This window comes from Poecile atricapillus, chromosome 29, assembly GCF_030490865.1.
Source record: "Poecile atricapillus isolate bPoeAtr1 chromosome 29, bPoeAtr1.hap1, whole genome shotgun sequence".
Lineage (NCBI taxonomy): Eukaryota > Metazoa > Chordata > Aves > Passeriformes > Paridae > Poecile > Poecile atricapillus.
This window is the reverse complement of record NC_081277.1, coordinates 2,802,555-2,823,415: the sequence shown is the minus strand read 5'-3', so window position 1 is coordinate 2,823,415 and position 20,861 is coordinate 2,802,555. Positions and strand designations below refer to the sequence as shown.

At 48.2% G+C, this 20,861-nt stretch overlaps 1 protein-coding gene across 1 annotated transcript in view; it reads right to left on the bottom strand.

Annotated features, from left to right (window-relative positions):
* Positions 1 to 12,064, bottom strand: part of DOCK5 (dedicator of cytokinesis 5) — a 78,361-nt gene extending 66,297 nt beyond the window's left edge. Inside the window, exon 1 of the mRNA XM_058859080.1 lies at positions 11,861 to 12,064. Within this exon, the coding sequence (XP_058715063.1) occupies positions 11,861 to 11,903 (43 nt within the window). The 5' untranslated portion in view covers positions 11,904 to 12,064. The remainder of the gene's footprint in view (positions 1 to 11,860) is intronic.
* Positions 12,065 to 20,861: the final 8,797 nt, after the last annotated feature.

Genomic DNA, 20,861 nt, shown 5'->3' with positions numbered 1-20,861 from the left:
CACATTCCCGAGCCACGGAACACATTCCCGAGCCCCAGCACACATCCCCGAGCCCCAGCTCACATCCCCGAGCCCCAGCACACATCCCCGAGCCCCAGCACACATTCAGGAGCCCCAGCTCACATCCCTGAGCCCCAGCGCACATCCCCGAGCCCCAGCGCACATCCCCGAGCCCCAGCACACATCCCCGAGCCCCAGCACACATTCAGGAGCCCCAGCACACATTCAGGAGCCCCAGCACACATTCAGGAGCCCCAGCACACATCCCCGAGCCCCAGCGCACATCCCCGAGCCCCAGCACACATCCCCGAGCCCCAGCACATCCCCGAGCCCCAGCTCACATCCCCGAGCCCCAGCACACATTCAGGAGCCCCAGCACACATTCAGGAGCCCCAGCACACATCCCCGAGCCCCAGCGCACATCCCCGAGCCCCAGCTCACATCCCCGAGCCCCAGCACACATCCCCGAGCCCCAGCTCACATCCCCGAGCCCCAGCACACATCCCCGAGCCCCAGCACACATCCCCGAGCCCCAGCTCACATCCCCGAGCCCCAGCACACATTCAGGAGCCCCAGCACACATCCCCGAGCCCCAGCACACATCCCCGAGCCCCAGCACACATTCAGGAGCCCCAGCTCACATCCCCGAGCCCCAGCACACATTCAGGAGCCCCAGCACACATCCCCGAGCCCCAGCTCACATCCCCGAGCCCCAGCTCACATCCCCGAGCCCCAGCTCACATCCCCGAGCCCCAGCGCACATCCCCGAGACCCAGCACACATTCAGGAGCCCCAGCACACATTCAGGAGCCCCAGCTCACATCCCCGAGCCCCAGCACACATTCAGGAGCCCCAGCACACATTCAGGAGCCCCAGCACACATCCCCGAGCCCCAGCACACATCCCCGAGCCCCAGCACACATCCCCGAGCCCCAGCACACATCCCCGAGCCCCAGCACACATTCAGGAGCCCCAGCACACATCCCCGAACCCCAGCACACATTCAGGAGCCCCAGCTCACATCCCCGAGCCCCAGCACACATCCCCGAGCCCCAGCTCACATCCCCGAGCCCCAGCACATCCCCGAGCCCCAGCACACATCCCCGAGCCCCAGCACATCCCCGAGCCCCAGCTCACATCCCCGAGCCACGGAACCCGCGCACGGCAGCACCTCAGTGCCATGCCTGGGACACAACACAAGGAGTGCAGCTCTAGCGCCAGCAAAAAAACCCAAAACGCACTTTAAAACCCACGAGTAAAACTTTTAGATGCACTTTAAAGCAAAGCTCCGCACTGGGGAAGAGTGCAGCCTCAGTTTGCAAGAGGTGTGTGGGCCCCTCACAGAGCCTGGGCTGGAGAGGTCGGTGCAAGCAGGGACAGGGAATTTTCAGGGGGAATGGCTTCCCACTAGCAGGGGGGAGGCTTAGATGGGACATTGGGAAGGAATTCCTCCCTGTAAGGGTGGTCTGGAATTCCCAGAGAATTTGTGGTTGCCCCATCCTTGGAAGTGTCCAAGGCCAGGCTGGAGCAGCCTGGGATAGGCCATGGCAGGGGTGGGACAGGATGAGCTGTTAAATCTCTTCCAACCATTCCATGATTCCACCGTTCTGTTAATTCTTCGACTCATTTTCTCCATAGATTAACTCCTTTTCAAGACTAGCCCTAAAGGCCGAGCTGAGCTGAAACACCTCAAAATGAAAAGAGAATAAAGCAGGAACTGTCCCACACAATTTCTGTGTAATTCAAATCAAAAGGAAAGGGAATCTTTCCCTCCATCAGTGCACATGAAATGTGGATTATTGGCCTGGGAAACAGAGCCCCTGCAAGATCCATTATCTCTGAGTTGGCTCTGGACCCCCCCTGCCCCACCCACCACAACCCCTCCAAATGCCACGTCCTGCTCCCGCTGCCCTCCCATCCGAGAGCTGAGGCTGCTCCCCAGAACAAAGAATCCCTTTCAGGGCTCTGCAGGAACCCAGCTCATTCCATCCCTCAGCCCCACAGCATGGAACCAGAGAGATCTGACTGCAGGACTCAGGAATGGCCTTTCTGCAGGACAGCCCTGCTTGGAGGAGCCTGGGATGGTCCCCGGTGCCAAGATCCAGCCAAAAAGACAGTGGCTTTATTTAAAAAACAAGGAACTGCCCAAGGAATTAATTCTTCAGAAGAACAAAGTCTTTTTGATGTTTGGAGCAAAAACATTCTGGTAACTTCCCAGGAATTTGTGTCTGACAAACTGAGAATGGCATAATTAAGATTTAGATGTCAGACTACTTCTGCTTCAGAAGAAGAAAAAAAAAAAAAAAGTAATTCATGGTTTAACACTGGCAAATACGGGCATTTAGTCACTGTTATGAAAAAAAGAGATAATACCCGTATTTTCGTGTCTGCAGGATCCCTATTAGTCACCTTCCCCTCAAACATTTGTTGCAAAGTGTTTACACCACGGTATCTGCATAAAAATAAAGAATATTCTCTTCTCAGAGCATCTGAGCTGTACACAGGACACAGATACATCCTAAACACCCAGATTTGGGCTCCAGCATTAATTTCACCCCAGCACAAACTGTTTTGTCTCTGAGTGTGCTCAGGGTGGAAGGAGCCAAACTTTGGCTGCTCCCATGCTCTGACCCTTACAGACAACTCTGCTTTATTTTCCACCCAAGGAACACTCACACACAGACCTTCTGCTGTGTCATTTTCTTCACTGGCCTCTCCATTTCTTTTATTATTTTCACTCCAAAGGGCCCTTGGGGGTTTTAAGCTCAGATAAGGAATTAATCTACATGAGCTGTCTCAGCTCCTGTCTGGAGTAAGGAGTGCTGTGAGCCAGACGAGAAATAAATCAATGCTGCCAGTGGAGGAGCCAACCTACTCCTGAATTTACAGCACCCTACCAGATCTAGGCTGTGATTTCAGAAAAAAAAAAAGCCAACCAAAACACCCAGACCTGCAATTCCAGTCCCCTTGGAACACCAGGAAGTGTTTCCCTCTGCAGGGGCACAGCTGGAAAAACAGCCTGGCCTCTCTTCATTCACACTTCTGTAAATTTTACCAGGTTTGATGCATCTGTTTGTGGTGCTCCCCAAGGTTTTGCCAGGAAGGGTTGGGCCAGATGATACTTGAGGTCTCTTCCCATCTGATATTCCCTGATGCTGCAATTCCTCAGGCTGTGACTGGGGGGAACGCCCAGCTTTTGCTCCCAGTGCACCCCAGTGAGAGCAGCACCTCCCTAGCAGTGTCCAAACACCAAAAGGGCAGATAAATAATGAAGCTCAGCCTAAGCATCCAACGCTTTTTAAGGCTGCAGAGTGTTCCAGGTCTGGTGATCCCTGCCAGGGATCCTGTCAGGGTTAAAGGCGCTGATGTTATTGCTCCTCCAAGCCCTGCAGTTTTGTTCTGCCTCTTTGGGATCCCAGCACCAACACCCAGACTGAAGGATCAGTATTCTCCCAAAAATACATTAAAACATTTAAAATAATCACCCTGACCCCATGAAATTGTTCCAACATGACCACAGAATAAACAGTTTTGCCAGTGGTTTTCTAGGGAGCAGAAACTGGTTTATTGTTGAGCCCAGCCTGCTGGCATCACTGCAATTCAACACACCTCAAATATTATGGTTTCCCTTTGTTCCTTTGGACTACGAGACTTGGGAGAACACAAAGCCATTCTTGGGGCTGTGCCTTTCACAAGAAGGGCTTTATTCCCCACACTACTGTGGCACCAATTCTGATTTAATAACTGCACACCCCTACTAGGGCTTCCAAATCCAATTCCACAAAAGCAACCTCTGATTTTATTCCCATTTTTACGGCCTCTGAAGATGCAGTGTTTGTTTACAACACCCACACAACTGCAACTGGATTTTACCAAGTCTGTCTGTAATTACCTTTTCTCCTCCAAGCTAGAAGTGCAATTTGTGCTTGTGTACTTTAAGTACAAAAAAATAACTTTTCCAATGAAATTTTCAGGCAAATTTGTAAAAGCAAGACCCCACCACTCCATAAATTGGACTGCTCAGCTCATTTCCAACTTGAAAGCGTGTGGCACTTTCAAAAGAATTAATTGAATTTGCCACTGGCTTGAAATTACTGTCCCAGTTCTCACTGGGCAAAGCATCAAAGCAGGAGTAGGAAAACTTGGAAATGCCCATGCCCGGAGTGGAGAGCGCTCCCAGCCTGAGCTCTGCTGTTTGTATGTTCCAGGGACAGGGAAGGGGCAGAGGTGAGGGGTTTCAGGAGTGAAACATTTGAGGACAGGGTCCAGCTGTGCCTGTGGGCTGAACCTCACCCTGAGCTCAAACTCCAGCGCTGTCCCTCACTGGCATCACCACCGAAATCACCACTGGGGCCAGGCCGAAGCTGAGGGACTCCCTTTGCCAGCAGAACCCAGCCCAGTCACAGCTGGGAATTTGAAACAAGGGCTCCAACACATTTCCCCTCCCAGACAGGGGCTCGGGGGGAGATGGAGCAGCTCTCCCACAAATTGAGAGAAGAACTCATAGCACGGCTCATTTGGAGAAATTTGGGATTCAGCGCTGAGGAAGTTTTTAGCTCCACTGGGAAACACCGTTATGGAAACCCTGGAGCTCTCTGGAGCTGGCTGGGGGAACACAAGGAGAATTTCTGACATGCAGAAGCACGGGGTTTCAATTCTGCACCTCCAGTTCTGCTCACCCAAGGCGGATTTCGGGGCAGATTTACCTTTTCTGAATGGCCTGCGGCTCACTGACCCCATTCTGCCGAACAAACCCCATCAGAGAGCTGCACAGACAGACTGGTTCTCATTTCCACAGAAATGCCAATTCCAAGGCCACCTATCCCAGGTAACAAGAAATGGGGGAATAGGATTAAAATGAGGAGCAGGAAATCTTGGCTGGGAATGGGGTGGGGGGGTCTTACACTGAAAGCAAAAAGCCAAACAAGAATATAAATCCCTTTGTTGCCAAGAAAAGTGAAGAACAAACTGCTTCAAAATTTGCAGTAAGTTTTAATTAAACTGCCTGAGCTGCCAGGAGATGAAGAATTAACCACTGAAGCCTTCCTTGCTTTATTCCTTTACATCAAACTTGAAGCCCCCACGGCATTGTCAGAGCAGGAGAACGGAAGTGCTGCAAGAATCATGTGAAATAAGCGAAAGAAATCAAAAATTAAAAATCACTTTTCCAGAACCAACTGGCCACTACTTGCCCATGACATTCTGAACCATTCTCAGAACTTTAGAGCTGAAACCATAAATGGTTTTACTGCCATGAAGGATCAAAGTTCCAGACTTCCCAAGAGCAGGAATCATTGTCTACACTGCACCTTAATGAACTTTTGGCTCAGACTCAGCACCCTCCAGGATGAGGGGCACTTGGATTGCACCAACACCTCCTAAAAATTCAGGGTGAGTGAGCAGAGAATCCTCCCCACAGCACAAGCACTGCTGGCTGTGTTCTGTCACAAAGTGCCAGGCACCATCTGAACGAGGCTGCCACAGAATTGCTCCTTTAAGTGGTGCTTCCCCCTCTATCCCAGGGAGATCTCCCTGGGAAGAACAGCTTGTACTGCACCAAAAAGACATTTTTATCATTTTAGCAACTGCTCCAGCTACAACTCCGCAACATCATTGCTTTATGGAGGCACCCACAGACTGCCAGCCCAAAAAGCTGTTTAATAACTTGGGTTTATGGGCTGGTTTTATTAGCACAGGTTTGCTGGTGAAAGCACCCAAATCCATTGCAGGATTTCAGGTAGCAGCAGCTAAATGGGCTTGAAACATCCTCTGAGCTCCAGCAGCAAGCGGGGAAATGTGTTTATGGCTTTGGGCTGACGTTTTTTAAGCCTGGCCATGGTCATGTCTTTAATGTCGTGGCAGAAATAGGACTCCTTTATTCCTTAAAAGCAAGAGTTGAGAGAAATGTCCTACCAGTCACGTAAGTGCAAGTCAAAGAGCAAAATATGTAGATTTTCAATTAAAGTTTGCAGGTAGAAGGGATGTGCATTTTTCAGCAGCTGAATGATAAAGATGATTATACACTATGAGAAAGAATATTACACAGTTGCTATTACACTATTACACAGTCGCTGTTTCTTGACCAATATATTTAAGTTTTTCCTCAGTTCATGAGTGTTTATTTTGCTTTTCCTCTCTGTAACTCCCATTTGCAGTTGTGCTGGCAAACACAGTCCCTATGCCAGAGGAAGAACCACCAGAATAATCAAGAATTGGTGTGAAATTCAGCCCTGGCCCCACACCCAGCTCTGGGGGAAGCTGGTTCCTACGATCTCTTGACACCTCAACCCAGATTTAGTCAGCAGGACAGAGCTCAGCCTGAGCTCCAGAAGCACCCAGCAGCTCTGGATGCCTCTTTAGAGCTTCCTTAAGGGGATTTCATTGTTAAAAAGAAGAACTGTGGGACAGTTCCTGAACACCACATGATGTCAGTCACAAACTGAAGCACCCACAAGTCACAAAACTCGGGGAAATATTTCTTTTCAAAGTAAGGGTGAGATAAGGAGCATTTACTAGTCCTGTTCATGGCAGTGAGATGCTTTGAAGTCCATAGGATTAATTTCACAGGGAATGACTTAAGCAATGGAAATCACCAAAAATAAGAGAAGACAGGCCCTAGCTAATGTGGATTAAAAAAAATAGAAAGGACTATGGAAGCAAGAAGCAGCAGGGCCAAATTTCACATCAAATCAGCTGCAGACACAGCAATAAAAGTTGGGAAACTAAATCAGAAATGAAATGTCGTTTTCTGGGAAGATTCAGTTCAGTGCTGCTAACAATGCCAAGGTTTTGCTTTTCCCCACTGGGAATTTTGTTGGCATTGCCATCAGGCAACTTCTACCCATAAATGATAATAAAGCAGGAGAAATGAGCAGAGTGTTTGCATCCACGAGAAGGGAGGTGGTCAGTTCTGCAGCAGGAATGGAGGGATTGGCTTTTCCATCCCTCTGGAGCCCCTGCAAGCAACCAGAGGCACAACAGTGGATGTGAGTCCCAAGTCAGAACAGAAATGGAAAAAGCAAGGAGCAAGTTGAGACAAATATGGATTTTGCCTGAATTTGGCACAATGCACAACTCCCAGCACTGTACAGGGCTTTGATCCCAGACTGTCTGGGGAGGGAGCCCTGCAGGTGCCTGGCATGGGGACAGGACACCAGCAGCTGGTGGCCCAGCACCCCAGGTGATGCCTTAAGTTTTAGATTTTATATTTTTCAGATCTTGTACTGCATTAGTGCATAACTGTGAACTCCACAGAGAGTGTTAGTAAGCCCTCTTTACATTTTGGGCAGACAAAACAATCCTTCCAGGCCTGAGAACCAAGGACACCCTCTGCCTCAGGCCTTAGAAGTATAAACAAAAGTGAATTGGGGGGAAGAGAACTGAGGGTGAATTACTTCATTACCTGAAGTTGTAATTAGAGAATCAACCCCTGATAGGACAATGGACCAGATTTGTGTGACAAACTGGTGACCAGTGTGCATCTGTGAGGCTCTGGCTGCCCCAGGGGTCTCTGCTGAAGGCCTTCAATCAATCCCTGCTTTATTCTCTTCATCTTATCTGGGGAGCCAAACCAAACCATCAGTGAGCAGAGCTGGTCCTGCAGCTCCCTCCCTGCTCCATCAATCATGAAGGGGCTGGCAGGGTTTGAGGAATTGCTGCCATTCCTGAGCCCTGACAGAGCCACCACCTGACCAAGGACAGACCTCAGCATTTCTTTTCAAATAAAGCAGCCCAAGGCTCTGGTCCTGCCAGCCAGGACAGGTGCCAGGGGTGTGAGAACCCACCAAAACCTGACAGTACCCCTGTCCAGGATTCCTCCCCAGTCCCACCACACAAACTCTGTGGAACAGCCACACTGACCCAAAAATGAGGGTCAAGGAATCATGGAATGACCTGAGCTGGAAGGGACCCACCAGAATCATCGATCCAGCCCTGCACAGACACCCCAAAATCCCACCCCGGACATCCCTGGCAGCGCTGTCCCAATGCTCCTGGAGGTCTGGCTCTTCCCTAGGGAGCCTGGCCAGTGCCAGCATCCTCTGGGGGAAAAACCTTTCCCAAAATCCAACCTAAAACCCCCTGGCACAGCTCCAGCTGTTCCCTCAGGGCAATGGAATCCCCCCCCAGCCCTCCCAGTGCATCCAGGTGCAAGCCACCACCTTCAACAAAATGCAAATTATTCTGGTTTTCACATCTCAGAGCTCTTCCAACCAAGCCTGAGTTAATAATTCCTGATTCTAGAAGTTCAGATCTGTGTATTCACTGAACAATTGGTGCATTTTCAGCTGCACAAGGATGAACAAACACTTCACATCCTGTTGGTTCACAGTCAGAGGTGCCACAAGAACCTGGTGAGCCTGATCCATCATCCCTGCAGACACCTGGAAACCACCCTGGCCCCAAACCCAGCACTGCCACTTCTGGATCACTCCGGAGCTGGGGCAGCTCCCAGTGCTCGGCCACTCCTGCAGAAAGAGTCAAGAAAAGGGATCTGGCTGCTTGTTTATAATGGATTTATTACAGACTAATTTAGGATTCCACAGACTCCAGGTTCTCTCACTCCATTAACAGCCTTCACAAAGTGAAGAGCAGCTGATGAGCAATGACAGAATTGCTTTTACAACCCAGGTGTAGCACTTGAGTTAAAGGCACTGCAAATCCAGTTTACTGCCAGCAGAAAAAGAAAGTAAGGAAATTATTGGTTCCTTATGCTCTAAGTTAATAACTTTAAACAAATGTAAATAACTTTAAAACAAATAGATAATAAAAGTTAAAAATCTTGGGAGTTCATAAAGGTGTTCTTTCCCTCAGAGCAGAGTTTTTTGACTGGAAAGAGTCTTTGTGAAAGGATTTCTGCAAATAACTTCTTTTCGAGAGAAACACATGACCAGAATAGACTATTTTATTCAGTGTGGCCCAAAAACTGATCAGCTTCCCAAGAAGATGCTCTTTCATTCCGACAGCAGAGGTGAATCTGTGGCAAGGAGGCTCTGTCAAGCCTAGCAAACCCTGTTGCTCAGGGAGGAGATGCTGCCCGTGAACTCCTGTCCCTCCCCAAATCCCATCTGTCACTTGGTTGAGAATTCACTGCGAGGGAGAAGCTGCAAGAGCTGCAAGCTGCTTCCCTTCCCTAAAAACACTGCAATTCCCAGCTTTGCCCTCCCTGCTGCCGCCACTCCAAACTCAGCCCTCTGCCATCTGTGGGCAAGGGAGCGCTCCCCAGCTTCCACCAGCTCAGGACAGAATTAAAACCCAGCAAATCCATTTGAACTCACAATCCACGGCTCTGTAAAACCTAACCCAGAACAGAAACCCTCCTCAAGGGCAGGAATCAGACAAGTGACACTGAATCACACCGCTGACTTCCTGGAATTCCCCGCTTCATTGCCTTGACTTCCAGGGTCGTGTTTTAAATAAATCCGAGGAGTTCTACAGCAGTTTCCAAAGCAGAGATCACCAGCAGCTACAATTTGGGTGTTCTTGTGCAGAATCCAGAATATTTAGGGGTAGAAGAGACCTCTGGAGTTCATCCAGTCCAAGCCCCTGCCCAGGCAGGGTCAGCTGGAGTAGGTGACACAGGAATCATCCAGGTGGGTTTGGGATGTCACCAGAGAAGGACATTCCAGGCCCTCCCTGGAGCTGTTCCAGGGCTCTGCCACCTCTATGGCAAAAGTTCCTCCTCATGGGGAGGTGGAACTCGTGTTTTGTTTTATCACTGGGAAGGGTCTGGCACCATCCTGGCACCCTTTGGAGATGTTTAGACAGATTGGTGAGATTCCCCCTCAGTCTCGTCTTTTCTTTCTGAACAACAGTGGTGTCCTTGCACTCCACGCCTGGCTGGGATTTGTCACCATCCCACACAACCCTCCCATTCCCCTCCTTGCAGCCACTTCACCGCTGCTACAGCCCCAGCCCAAAAGCTCAAACCTCCCTCTCCATCCTCATCAACCCCTCCCAGGTAACCCCAAACCAGTTGGGGCTGGGTCTTCAAGCATGGCACGGGATGCACTTGCAGATAAGAAACTCATCGAGCCTGCAAACACCAAATTGACAAAATCGCAATGCAACTGAGTCAAACACTGTGTGACAAAGCCAGGCAGTGCCTAAATAATTCTGTCACTGCCTGTGGATCAACCTTATCGGTCCTGGCTGCAAATTAAACCCCAGAGCTGCAGCAGAACAGCTCCCATGTCACTTTGAGGGAAAAAAAAACCACCTTTTTCACCCAGCTGATCACCCAGGAGTCAGAGGGTGCGTCCCACCACACACTTTTTGAGTGGAAACATGCAGGAAGAGGCATTTTTTCCCTCCGCCCTGCTTACTCACAGCCCAGGGACAGAAGCTGTCACAAGGAGCAGCCGGCACGGAAAACTCACCCCGGAAGGTAATAAATAAAAGGGAAGCCAAGGAGTGCCTGTGATTCATCTGCTGCCCAAGGCCATGCTGAGCTGGGGAACAGCCTCGCTCAAAGGTGTGCTCAGAACACGCCAGCACAGCCAATCACCCCAGCAGGATATGGGTTATCAGATTATCCACCAAAGTTTGGGAATTACGGATGCCCCGATCTCAGCAGGCCATGCACACGCTTCCGCGGATAAACAGCAAGAAACAAAGTTCAGGGTGTCAGCGCTCCACACCCTGCCAGTTACCTGGAGAAACCAGATAAGGCTGTGCGGTGTAAAATGTCTCCTGCGAGGAGCTGAGCTGCCTCCCTGCAAAAGCTGCTCTGAAGTGGAGGGGTCACCCAGCTCCAATTCGCTGTGAAAATCATGCAGGGTGAGGTTTTTCACCTTCAAACTCGCAGGCTGAACACCCCCGTGAGAGCTGGGGTGATGAACACTTCGCAAGCACGAAATTAGTAATTTTTTCTCACTTTGAGCAGTCCACTGCTGAACACCAGTGGCACAAAAGATCGCTCTCAGTAAAATAAATTATCAAAAGCTCTCTGTGTCATTAGTGGCTTCCTGCCAACTGTTCCCTGCCCAGTTCTCACCACCAACCTCAAAACTGTGGGTTTAAAACTCTCAAGCAAAGCGGAATTTTATCAGCAACACCACAGGTCTCTGTTCCTATTAGAGACAAGCGACCAAGCACTCAGCAAAATCCTTTGAAACAGAAGACAGGGTAGGAGGTACAAGGTGTCAATCACAGAATCACAAAATGGTTTGGGTTGTAAGGATCAAGTTTCACTTTTGACACGGGCAGGGACACCTTCCACTATCCCAGGTTGCACCAAGCCCTGTCCAACCTGGCCTGGGACACTTCCAGTCAAGTTTTTGCCATCCTTCACTCTAAATCAAGATTTCCAGCCCCTGGCAAAGACCCAGAGCCCTCAATTTTCCCATGAAACCCTCCTTATCCTTTTCCAACCACATCTCCTTCCAGCCACACCAGCAGACACGTTTTTTCCGCTGTGTTAGAGCTTAGTTCGGTGCAAAACATGCTGGAGAAGCAAAATGCTAAAAGTCAGCCCTGAACTTTTGAGGGATTCCTGAAAGCCACACACAGCACCGCCTCCATGCACCCCGATGGATTCAGGAAGCACTGTCGGACTTGCGAGGGACACAGCCCAGACTGGGAATGGGGGAGAAGCCGAAAAGGGATGCCCAGACCGGGACGGAACCGCCCGAGCGGTGCAGGGAGCGCGGGGAAGGCTCCGGGAAAGGAAGGGATGGAAGGAGAAGGAAAGGAAGGGAAAGGAAGGAAAGGGACGGGATGGAAAAGAAAGGATGGGATGGAAAAGAAAGGATGGGATGGAGCGGGAGAGAATGTACAGAAGAGAGAGAAGGCATGGGAAAGGGTGGGGAAGGGATGGGAAGGGGCGCACAGGTCCGGGGCATCCCGGCTGGCACTCACTCACCGACCCCGTACTTCTCGCGCTTGGTGGGGATCCAACGGGCCATGCCGGCGAGTTCGGGGCTCCCGGGGGTCCCGAAGGGGTTCGGGGCTTCGCTCAGCGCCGCCCCTCGCCCGCCGCAGCCCCGCGCTGGAGGCGCGGGCCGGGCGCGCCGGGCAGCCCAGCCATGCTCTGCTCCCGGCTCCCAAACTCGATCCCAAACTCGCTCCCAAAACTCCCCAACACACGCCCAACTTTACAGCTTCCCCCGGCGCGCCGAGCGCAGGAGCGGGAGGGGAAAGCGGCGGCGGAGGAGGAGGAGGAGGAGGAGGAGGAGGAAGAAGAGAAGCAGGCGGCTCTCCCCGCCCCGCCCGCATCACCTGCCCCGCACGGCCCCGCCCCGGAGCGGGACGCGGCCGGAACCGGGGGAAGCGCTCGGGACGGAGCTGGGTCACGGTGTCCTTATTGCTGCTCGAAAGGTTTGGGGTGCGGGCGTGCAGAAATGGCCCCGCTGTCACCGTCACCGAGGGGTTTCACTGCCAGTCAGAGGGGGGAGATCAGGGAAAGCTTGGGGAGCAGAGAAAGGTTGGATTTTAGGGAACGGGTCTCCCCCAGAGCGTGCTGGCACTGCCCTGGCTGCCCAGGGAATGGGCACGGCCCCGAGGCTGCCAGAGCTCCAGGAGCGTTTGGACCAGAGCGCTGCCAGGGATGCCCGGGGTGGGATTTTGGGGTGTCTGTGCAGGGCTGGATCAGCGATCCCAGTGGGTCCCTTCCAGCTCAGGATATTCTGTGATTCTGCAGAGTCACAGAATGGTTTGGCTTGGAAGGGCCTTCATACCCTTCTCATTCCAGCCCCTTCCACCGGCCCGGGCTGCTCCAAGGCTGTTAAAAGTCACTCATTAATAGCTAAGAAAACAACGAGGTTACTCGAAAAGCACTTCAGGCATTTGGGAAGTGGCCACAGGGCCGAACTTCGCAGGAGACTCGATGTTCTCTGCCTCGGCTCTCGGTGATGCAGAGCCCCACTCCAGGAAGGGCTTGGAGTTAAAGCACCTCGAGCTGGGGCCATGGGGAGCAGCTCAGAACCTCCTGGGTCCTTCAGCACCTGAACCGGGCTGGCTGGATCCTCCAGGTGTGTGGGCTGTGCTGGCACAGGGCCCGGCATGGGGATGCTCAGTAACACCTAAAGAGGTGTTAAACCACATTGTTCACCCAGCCTTAGGGCCAAACTGGGGAGATCCAGGCTCTCCCCATCTCTCCTGGGCTGTAGAAACTGGGTTTGCTCTGGATTCATGGAGGATACTTTAATCTTACCTGCTTCCAGCCCCCTGCCATGGACAGGACACCTCTGTCCATGAACAATGGTCATTCCGGATATTTGAACATCTGCCCCCTTCCTTAATTGCACTAAAGAATGAAGATCTGGAGAGCTCATCGTAATTTTGGTTGTTTTACACTGCAAGTGAGAAGCACCAGGGCAGTTATTGCTCAGCAGGGAAAAACCATCTCTTTCTTTCCTGAGAAAGGCAGATTTATTTCTTTCTTTATTCCTTTTTATTTTACTTGGCCTGGGCATTGATTTCTGCAGCACAACCCCCAAAAAAGAGGAGAATCCATGAGAGGTGTCCTGTAGGGGACAGGAGGGGGACTGAGGAACCTGCTGAGATCTGGGGCCACATCATTAAAGAGGAAAAGTTTTCATGGAGACACCGAGTCCTTTTCAAGGCCTCTGGAATTCTGGCTGCCAATTTTCTGCCCAGGAGTGGAACTGACAGCCCAGGCCCTGATTTTACTGTAAGATCCCTGATTTTTAGATAAGCTGCCTGAGCTGTGCCAGTGTTTTTCCAGCCCAGGTGAAACAAATTCTTGGCAGCAAATGAAAAACAGAGCAAAGCATGAAAGGCAGGCAAGTAGCAACTGGAGTGGCTGGTTTTACCCAAGTGGGGGAACTTGGGGAATGTTCCATCAAATATCAGGATTTGCAAATGTCAGGAGGTGAGCTCAGCCCTCACTGAAAGGTGGAGTTATTTTAGAAAGTCTTTTATTTCATTTTTTATCACTAAATCTGTGTTTTCTTTCTCGTTTTCTCCGTTGCTTCACACAGCCATCGATGGGGAGCCTCCTGAGCTGAGGATAAAAAATTAAATTCCAATTGAGGCTACAGCAGAAATGAACTCTCAACCACATCAAAGCCCCAATTCTGAGGTCATGAGACAGATCAGAGCTGGGGAGAATTTGGTTGACTGAGGTTCACACATTTTTAATGCTCTAAAAAAGTCAATGTTACTCCTGGGTCCTTTATAGCTGAAAGAGCAGCACATTTACAAACGATGAGGCTGCAAAAATACCACCTTTCTCTAAATTTCTAAATGTCTCTAAGTTTCTACATGAGAAGTTAAAGTCATTAAAAAGATTCCCGTTCTTATAGACTGAAGTCCCTTTTTTTTTTTTTTTTTTGTGGCACAACTGGAGTTTAAGAAATGGAATTCTGGTGCCCTCCTGTGTCCAAATCAAAACTGCATCACTAAAACGATGGGAAAAAAAGAAAAAAGGGGTTTTTTTGCTGGGGTAACGCTTAAGAACACCCCTGGATCAGTGTGGATCCTCTCAAGCCAGGTTTGGTGCATGTACAAACACAAAGAGGGCCCTTGAATAAACCAGGCCAGATTGATATTTTATATTTATATTCCTATAAATATATATATATTATGTTTTTTATATATTATGCATATTTTATAAATATATTTATTTATAATTTAATATATATATATTATGTTTTATATATATTATGCCTATTTTATAAATATATTTATTTATTTATAATTTATATATTACATGTTAATTATATTAATATATATTTATATGTGTTTATATTTATATTTGTATGTGTATTTATTTATATTAATATTTTAGCAAGAGAAAGGACATGGAAACTGGGGAAAAAATAAAATAATGAAGCCAACAAAAAAAAATCGTACAACAAAAGCCATCTGTTCATTAATGTAAAAATTCAGTTTCTCTAGAAGATGGATGATCAGCTCCAATACCAATTGAACTCTTAATTTTCAATCCCCAGCAGAAACCATACAGAAAAAGCAGCAGGGTAGAGTAGATAACTCAAATATGCAAATACCCCAGCAAAAGGAGGAAACAGTGGCTCTGTCCATTGGCCTGAACGTGTTTTATCATGGAACAGAGTTTAAGATATTATCTGACAATCTCATTGCCCAGATAGGTCCTGTCTGAATACTCCACTGCACTTTTTGTTCCCCAGTTGTCTGATAATTTTGATTTTGTCCCTTGGTTTGCATTACCCTCTTGGCAGTTCCTTTTGTGTTCGGTTGAGGTCTCAAGACTATTTCTAAATATTTTTTCAGCAAAACCACTCTGTACCTGCCACCAGCTCCGCTGGCTCCAGCCAAGCAATGAATGTTTAATTCATTAATTAAACTGAATTTACAGGTGCTACAACCCATCTCTGGTGGAGCCAAAGTGTGACAAACTTGTTCCCATCTACAGCTGGACAGGGGAGAGAAAAATTGTTGTTTCTTCCAGTAAAGAAATGATTTCTTTCCATCCCTGCAGGAAGGTGAAACACACTGAAATGGGTTTGCAGGAGACACAAACCTTGCAGCAATGCATGAGCTGCTGTGGGTTTCACTGTGCTCAGCTGGAAATAGGATATGTGCTCCTGAAAATGTTGTTGCTTTTGTGTAAAACTACCAAAAATTGCAGGATTTGGACAGGAGATTTTCTGGGGACAGATCTGTAAAGATGTTTAGGTGCTTAATGGTGCTGAAAGGTGCCTTGTAGGAATTTAAAAGTAAATTCCTGCTGGAAGTGATCCAGGAACAGCAAATTCCCAGGAATTGCTCACGTTTGGGTTTGTTAGTGTGCAGCAGAGTTCATCATGACCTGGCTTTGCACCTCCCCAGCACTCTCAGCTCAAACCCGGGAGCTGCAGAGACTCTGGCATGGAATCACTGAGGTTGGAAAAGGCCTTCAAGGCTGGAAAAAAATCACCAAACCCAACCTCAGCCAGTCCCAGTGTGCCCAGCACATCCCAAATCCACAAATCCTGCCCTTCCTTTGGACACTTCCAGGGGTGGTGACTTCACAGCAAAACCTCCCAGTTTTAGCCACTTTGGGATCTGCATTCCATCCACAGACAGGCACAGACTTCTTGGAGAGGTCCAGAGGGCTTTAATTCCCTTTATCAGCAGGACCTGGCATGGAATTCTATTGAAGGACCCCCGAGCTGTTCACCAGTCTTCACAGAAGTAATTGTGAATGCCAATTTATTTCTATCTTTAGCACACCTTTTATAGGGTTCTACAGGGTCTGCAGGCAGAGCAAGTTACTATTGGCTAACACACACAGTTTACATTTTTTCTCTTACACACAGGGATATTGTTTTGCTTTACTCTCTCTTCTGCATGAAGGTTTCAAGGACTTTAGCCTTTAATATCACGACTGATGTCAAAGGCTGGCTTGTGCATACAGGCCTTTACTAATATATAAAATATAGCAACAGAATTCTGCCGCAGTGCCACAGAATTCCGTGGATTCCCAGTCAGCCCTGCATTCCCTCAGCCTGAGTGGGGCAGAGCTGTTGGCTCAGGACAGGATTCAGGATTTTGCCTCAGCAGGGCAATGATTTGTCAGACGGGTTTATGGCTTTTCCTCCAGAGGAATATTCCCTGAAATGTCATTTTTGCCATTTTGTGATTCCTTGTGAATATTTTCAGAGCCACCTGACTCCAGAAACCTGACTCCTCTCAATGAAACAGGAACGGGGACTGCAGCAGCCCTCGGAGAGATTCTGCCTTGATGTACAGTGCAGTCAGGAGAGGTTTCTGACCACTGCCAGGTGCCATTTCCATTTCTGTTGCTTTGCATTTTATGGTTGAGTTTATTAAAATTTCAAAGCTTGGCTTCCCTGCCCTCCTCCATCCTCTTTTTTCTAAGGAAAGACAGGAGAACCTTCCCATTCCATCAGCACTTTGCCCAGGTGGTGATTTCCCTTCGTTCGGGCACGAGTTCACTCCGTGCAAATGGAAGCATCCATCGCACAAATCAGCTTTTGCTTTGGGAGCAAAGCTCGGGGGAATGTTTGAGGTGCCCCAGCAGCACATGACAGCGAGATAAATGCTAAAATCCTCATCTGCACGAGCACAGGAGGAAGGTGTGAAGTCCCAAATCCAATATTCCTGAAGGGAAGGGTGATGGGAAATGAGAGCTCAGCTGGTGAAGCGGGCAGAGATCTCAGCTGGGAATTGTCTCCATTTATTGCTGCCCCAGGCGCTGAGGAGCCCTTGGGCTCCTGCCTGAACTCTGCAAAGCCAACCTTTGTTCCTCGCATCAGCGACTCCCTCAGGGGGAGGAAATGGGCACAGCTTCACTAAAAGGAACCGTTTTGCCTTCTTTTTTCACACTTCACACACCAAACCTTGCTCTCAGCAGTGTCAGGGAGGGCTGGGACATGAATTCCACCTGGCTGATGCATTTGAAGTCGTGACGCCAAGATCCTTCCCTACAGCACAATTGTTCCATCTTCCTTTCAAGCCTCCCATACGCAGGGCAGCAAAGGTTGTGCTGCAGTTCCCTCTGTCTGGAAGGCTGCTCGGAGTCTGATGAAAGGTTCTGTCAGTCAGTGGCCTTGGGTAAAATCTCACCATCAAAACTCTTGGGCTGGAAATTGTGACTATTTCTAGGAAATAAAAGAGTGAACAGGCTTGGCAGAAAGGGACTTTTAATACTCCCAGCTTTTATTACAAAATGTTTGGAGATAAAGATCACTGTCACATCCTTTCCTTTCCTTTCCTTTCCTTTCCTTTCCTTTCCTTTCCTTTCCTTTCCTTTCCTTTCCTTTCCTTTCCTTTCCTTTCCTTTCCTTTCCTTTCCTTTCCTTTCCTTTCCTTTCCTTTCCTTTCCTTTCCTTTCCTTTCCTTTCCTTTCCCCTTTTCCCCTTTTCCCCTTTTTCCCCTTTTCCCCTTTTCCCCTTTTCCCCTTTTCCCCTTTTCCCCTTTTCCCCTTTTCCCCTTTTCCCCTTTTCCCCTTTTCCCCTTTTCCCCTTTTCCCCTTTTCCCCTTTTCCCCTTTTCCCCTTTTCCCCTTTTCCCCTTTTCCCCTTTTCCCCTTTTCCCCTTTTCCCCTTTTCCCCTTTTCCCCTTTTCCCCTTTTCCCCTTTTCCCCTTTTCCCCTTTTCCCCTTTCCTTTCTTTCCCCTTTCCCCTCTTCTTACCTTTTTCCTCCCCATGATTTCTAGAGAACTAAAAGGTCACAGGGTTGGGTTTGACCACGTTTCCTGCCATATTAAAAATCCCACATTCACACATTATCTAATATTTTTTTCTGTGCAGGGAATTCCACAGAGCAGCTCCATGAATGGTTTGGATCTGTCCAGAAGCAAAGGAATCGGGGAATTCTGCTGGATTTGGAACAGCAGCAGTTGTGCCTCCAGGACAGGATGAGGTTTATGACACTGAGAATGTGCCTGGCTCCCCCTGTGCTCTCTGCCTCAGTAATTCCTGGGGACAGAAATGATTTGAGGGAATTTATTGCTGATAAAATTCTGAATTTCACTGCCGAGGTTCTGTGGGGCTTCTTCCGCTGTTCCCATTTACCTTGGAAATTGAACTGGGTTTATAACCAGAGCCATAGGACAGAGCTCAGCTCATTTCCTGATGGAAGAACAAACTCTGCTGTTGTGGCATTTCTCACCCACCTGGGGGAGGAATTTCTCTGGAAAAAACGCTAAAGGATGAAGGAAAAGATAAGCGAGTTCCTGATTCCTGCACAGCAAGGAGAGCTGGATTTGGTTTAGCACTAAGAACAAAAAGGTGTTTTGCCAGAACATGAGGAGCTGAGATGGTCAGGAGTGATGTTTGGGCTAATAAGGTGACATTTCAGTGAAATTTTTGGCATCTTGGGCAGAAACTCTGCTTATTTACACCAGTGTGAATCCAGGTGGAGTTTTCCCAGTTCCCCCTCCTCATTCCTGCACCTCTGTACCCTCAGCCAGGACCAGGGTGGACCCAAAACCCAGGGGTGCCATGAGAATTCCAAACCCTGAACTCACATTTTCCTTTCTGTGCCAGTAATTCTGCTCCTCCCTCCCTTCCCATATCACGGGGAAGATTAAAAGGAGGACGTTCTGGCAGGATTTTCATTAATAACCTCTGGCTAATTCTGAAATGCCTGTTAGGAGGAGCCCTCTCGCAGTGCCTATGGTGTCCATCCATCACAGCTGGGTCCTGGCTATTGATTATTTTATATTTAATGCAGCTTTTACATCTTTAATGCCTTGTTCCCGAAAGTGTCCTCAGCAGGGGGGTGGTGTGGTCAGATTTAATAAACATTTCCAAGGCTGGAAATGAACTCCCAATAATTCTTGGGACGTGTCTTCAGCAGGTGGCAATCAATGAGTCCCTTTTTAAAATCTTTCATTTTATTTTATTTTATTTTATTTTATTTTATTTTATTTTATTTTATTTTATTTTATTTTATTTTATTTTATTTTATTTTATTTTATTTTATTTTATTTTATTTTATTTTATTTTATTTTATTTTATTTTATTTTATTTTATTTTATTTTCTCCCGTGCTCCTGGGAGGTCTGTGTGAAAAGTGCTGCTATAAAATGAAGCCTCTGATTTTGGAGAGGAGAGCAGAGAGCCAAAATCCAATGTTTAAACCGGGATTGTGCTTGGAATGATCTGGGTTGGAAGGGACCTTAAACATCATCCAGTGCCAGCCCAAAGTCCCTCTCCAGCCCTATGTGGGAGTAACGTGATTTTCCAAAGGAATTCAGATGCATTTTATAAAAAAAAAAATTATTTTCAGCCTTGCTTTAGGGGTTGCTTCTTACAAGAAGTCACCAATTTTTGGTTTGGGATATGAATTTTAGATTCCTCTGGCCGGAGAGCAGCAGGAGAAGGACCTGGGTGTTCTCCCAGGATGTGCTGCTTCCTTATCCCTGCTGACAAATCAGTGCTGGTAAAAAGAAAAATAAAATCCAGATCTTAGAGCTGATGCGCTCAAGCAATTTCTAGGCCTAATCACAGACAATAAAGGACCTAAAAAAACGCACAAAAAACCTGATTTTGTGTTTCAGACTGATCTCCACTTAGGATGGAGCTACAAATCTCAGATGGGCTTGATTTTGCTGCAAATAATAAGTGCAATCCTTCAGAAGTATTAATTTACAGCTTAAGGGCAGCATCTTCCTTGCATTCTCTCTAAACACAAATTCTCTATTTGCATGCAGGGTTTGATTTATTTGCATAAGCAGCTTAATGATCCTTATTAGAAATGCTCTGAAAAAATTTTAGAATTAAAAGAAATAAAGTCTGTCTGCTTTTTATGACTCAGCTGCATTTGCATAGGAATAAATGAGCACATCAATGATACATTCAGAGCCCTCAGAATTTCTCCATTCATTCGATGCTGGCTCTTTTCATGAGTTTTATCTTTCTTTTTTTTTTTTAATTTAACTTTATTTCCCTTTTGTCCCATTGAGAAAGAGGAAAGAGACACATTCCCAATACAGAGAGCCACAACTGAGAGACAAAAGCAACACAATAATCTCTTTTCCAGGATAGTGCTGCTTGCAGCGCTGCTGATAAGAGGCTTGAGAGCTTTCCATGTCCTCTATAAATCAGTTCTCCCTGGCCTGGAAAGGGCTTTAATTTTTAAAGGAAATTGATTGTACAGGCGCGTTCAGGTTGGATTCTCCAGAGGTTGGATTCTCCTGGGAGCTCCTCCATTCCAGAAATCCAAGTTTGGGTAATATTGGGTGGTATTGGATGATATTGGGTGACACTGGGTGATATTTGGTGATATGGGGTGATACTGGGTGATACTGGGTGGCACTGGGTGACACTGGGTGACATTGGATGACACTGGGTGACACTGGTGCTCCCTGCTTGCAGAACTTTTCCAACTGCCCCAGGCAGGGAAATCTCTGCTGAGGGCAGTGGAGATGCCAAAGCCCCGAGAGTGAGAATTAATGATCAAAATTCAATAA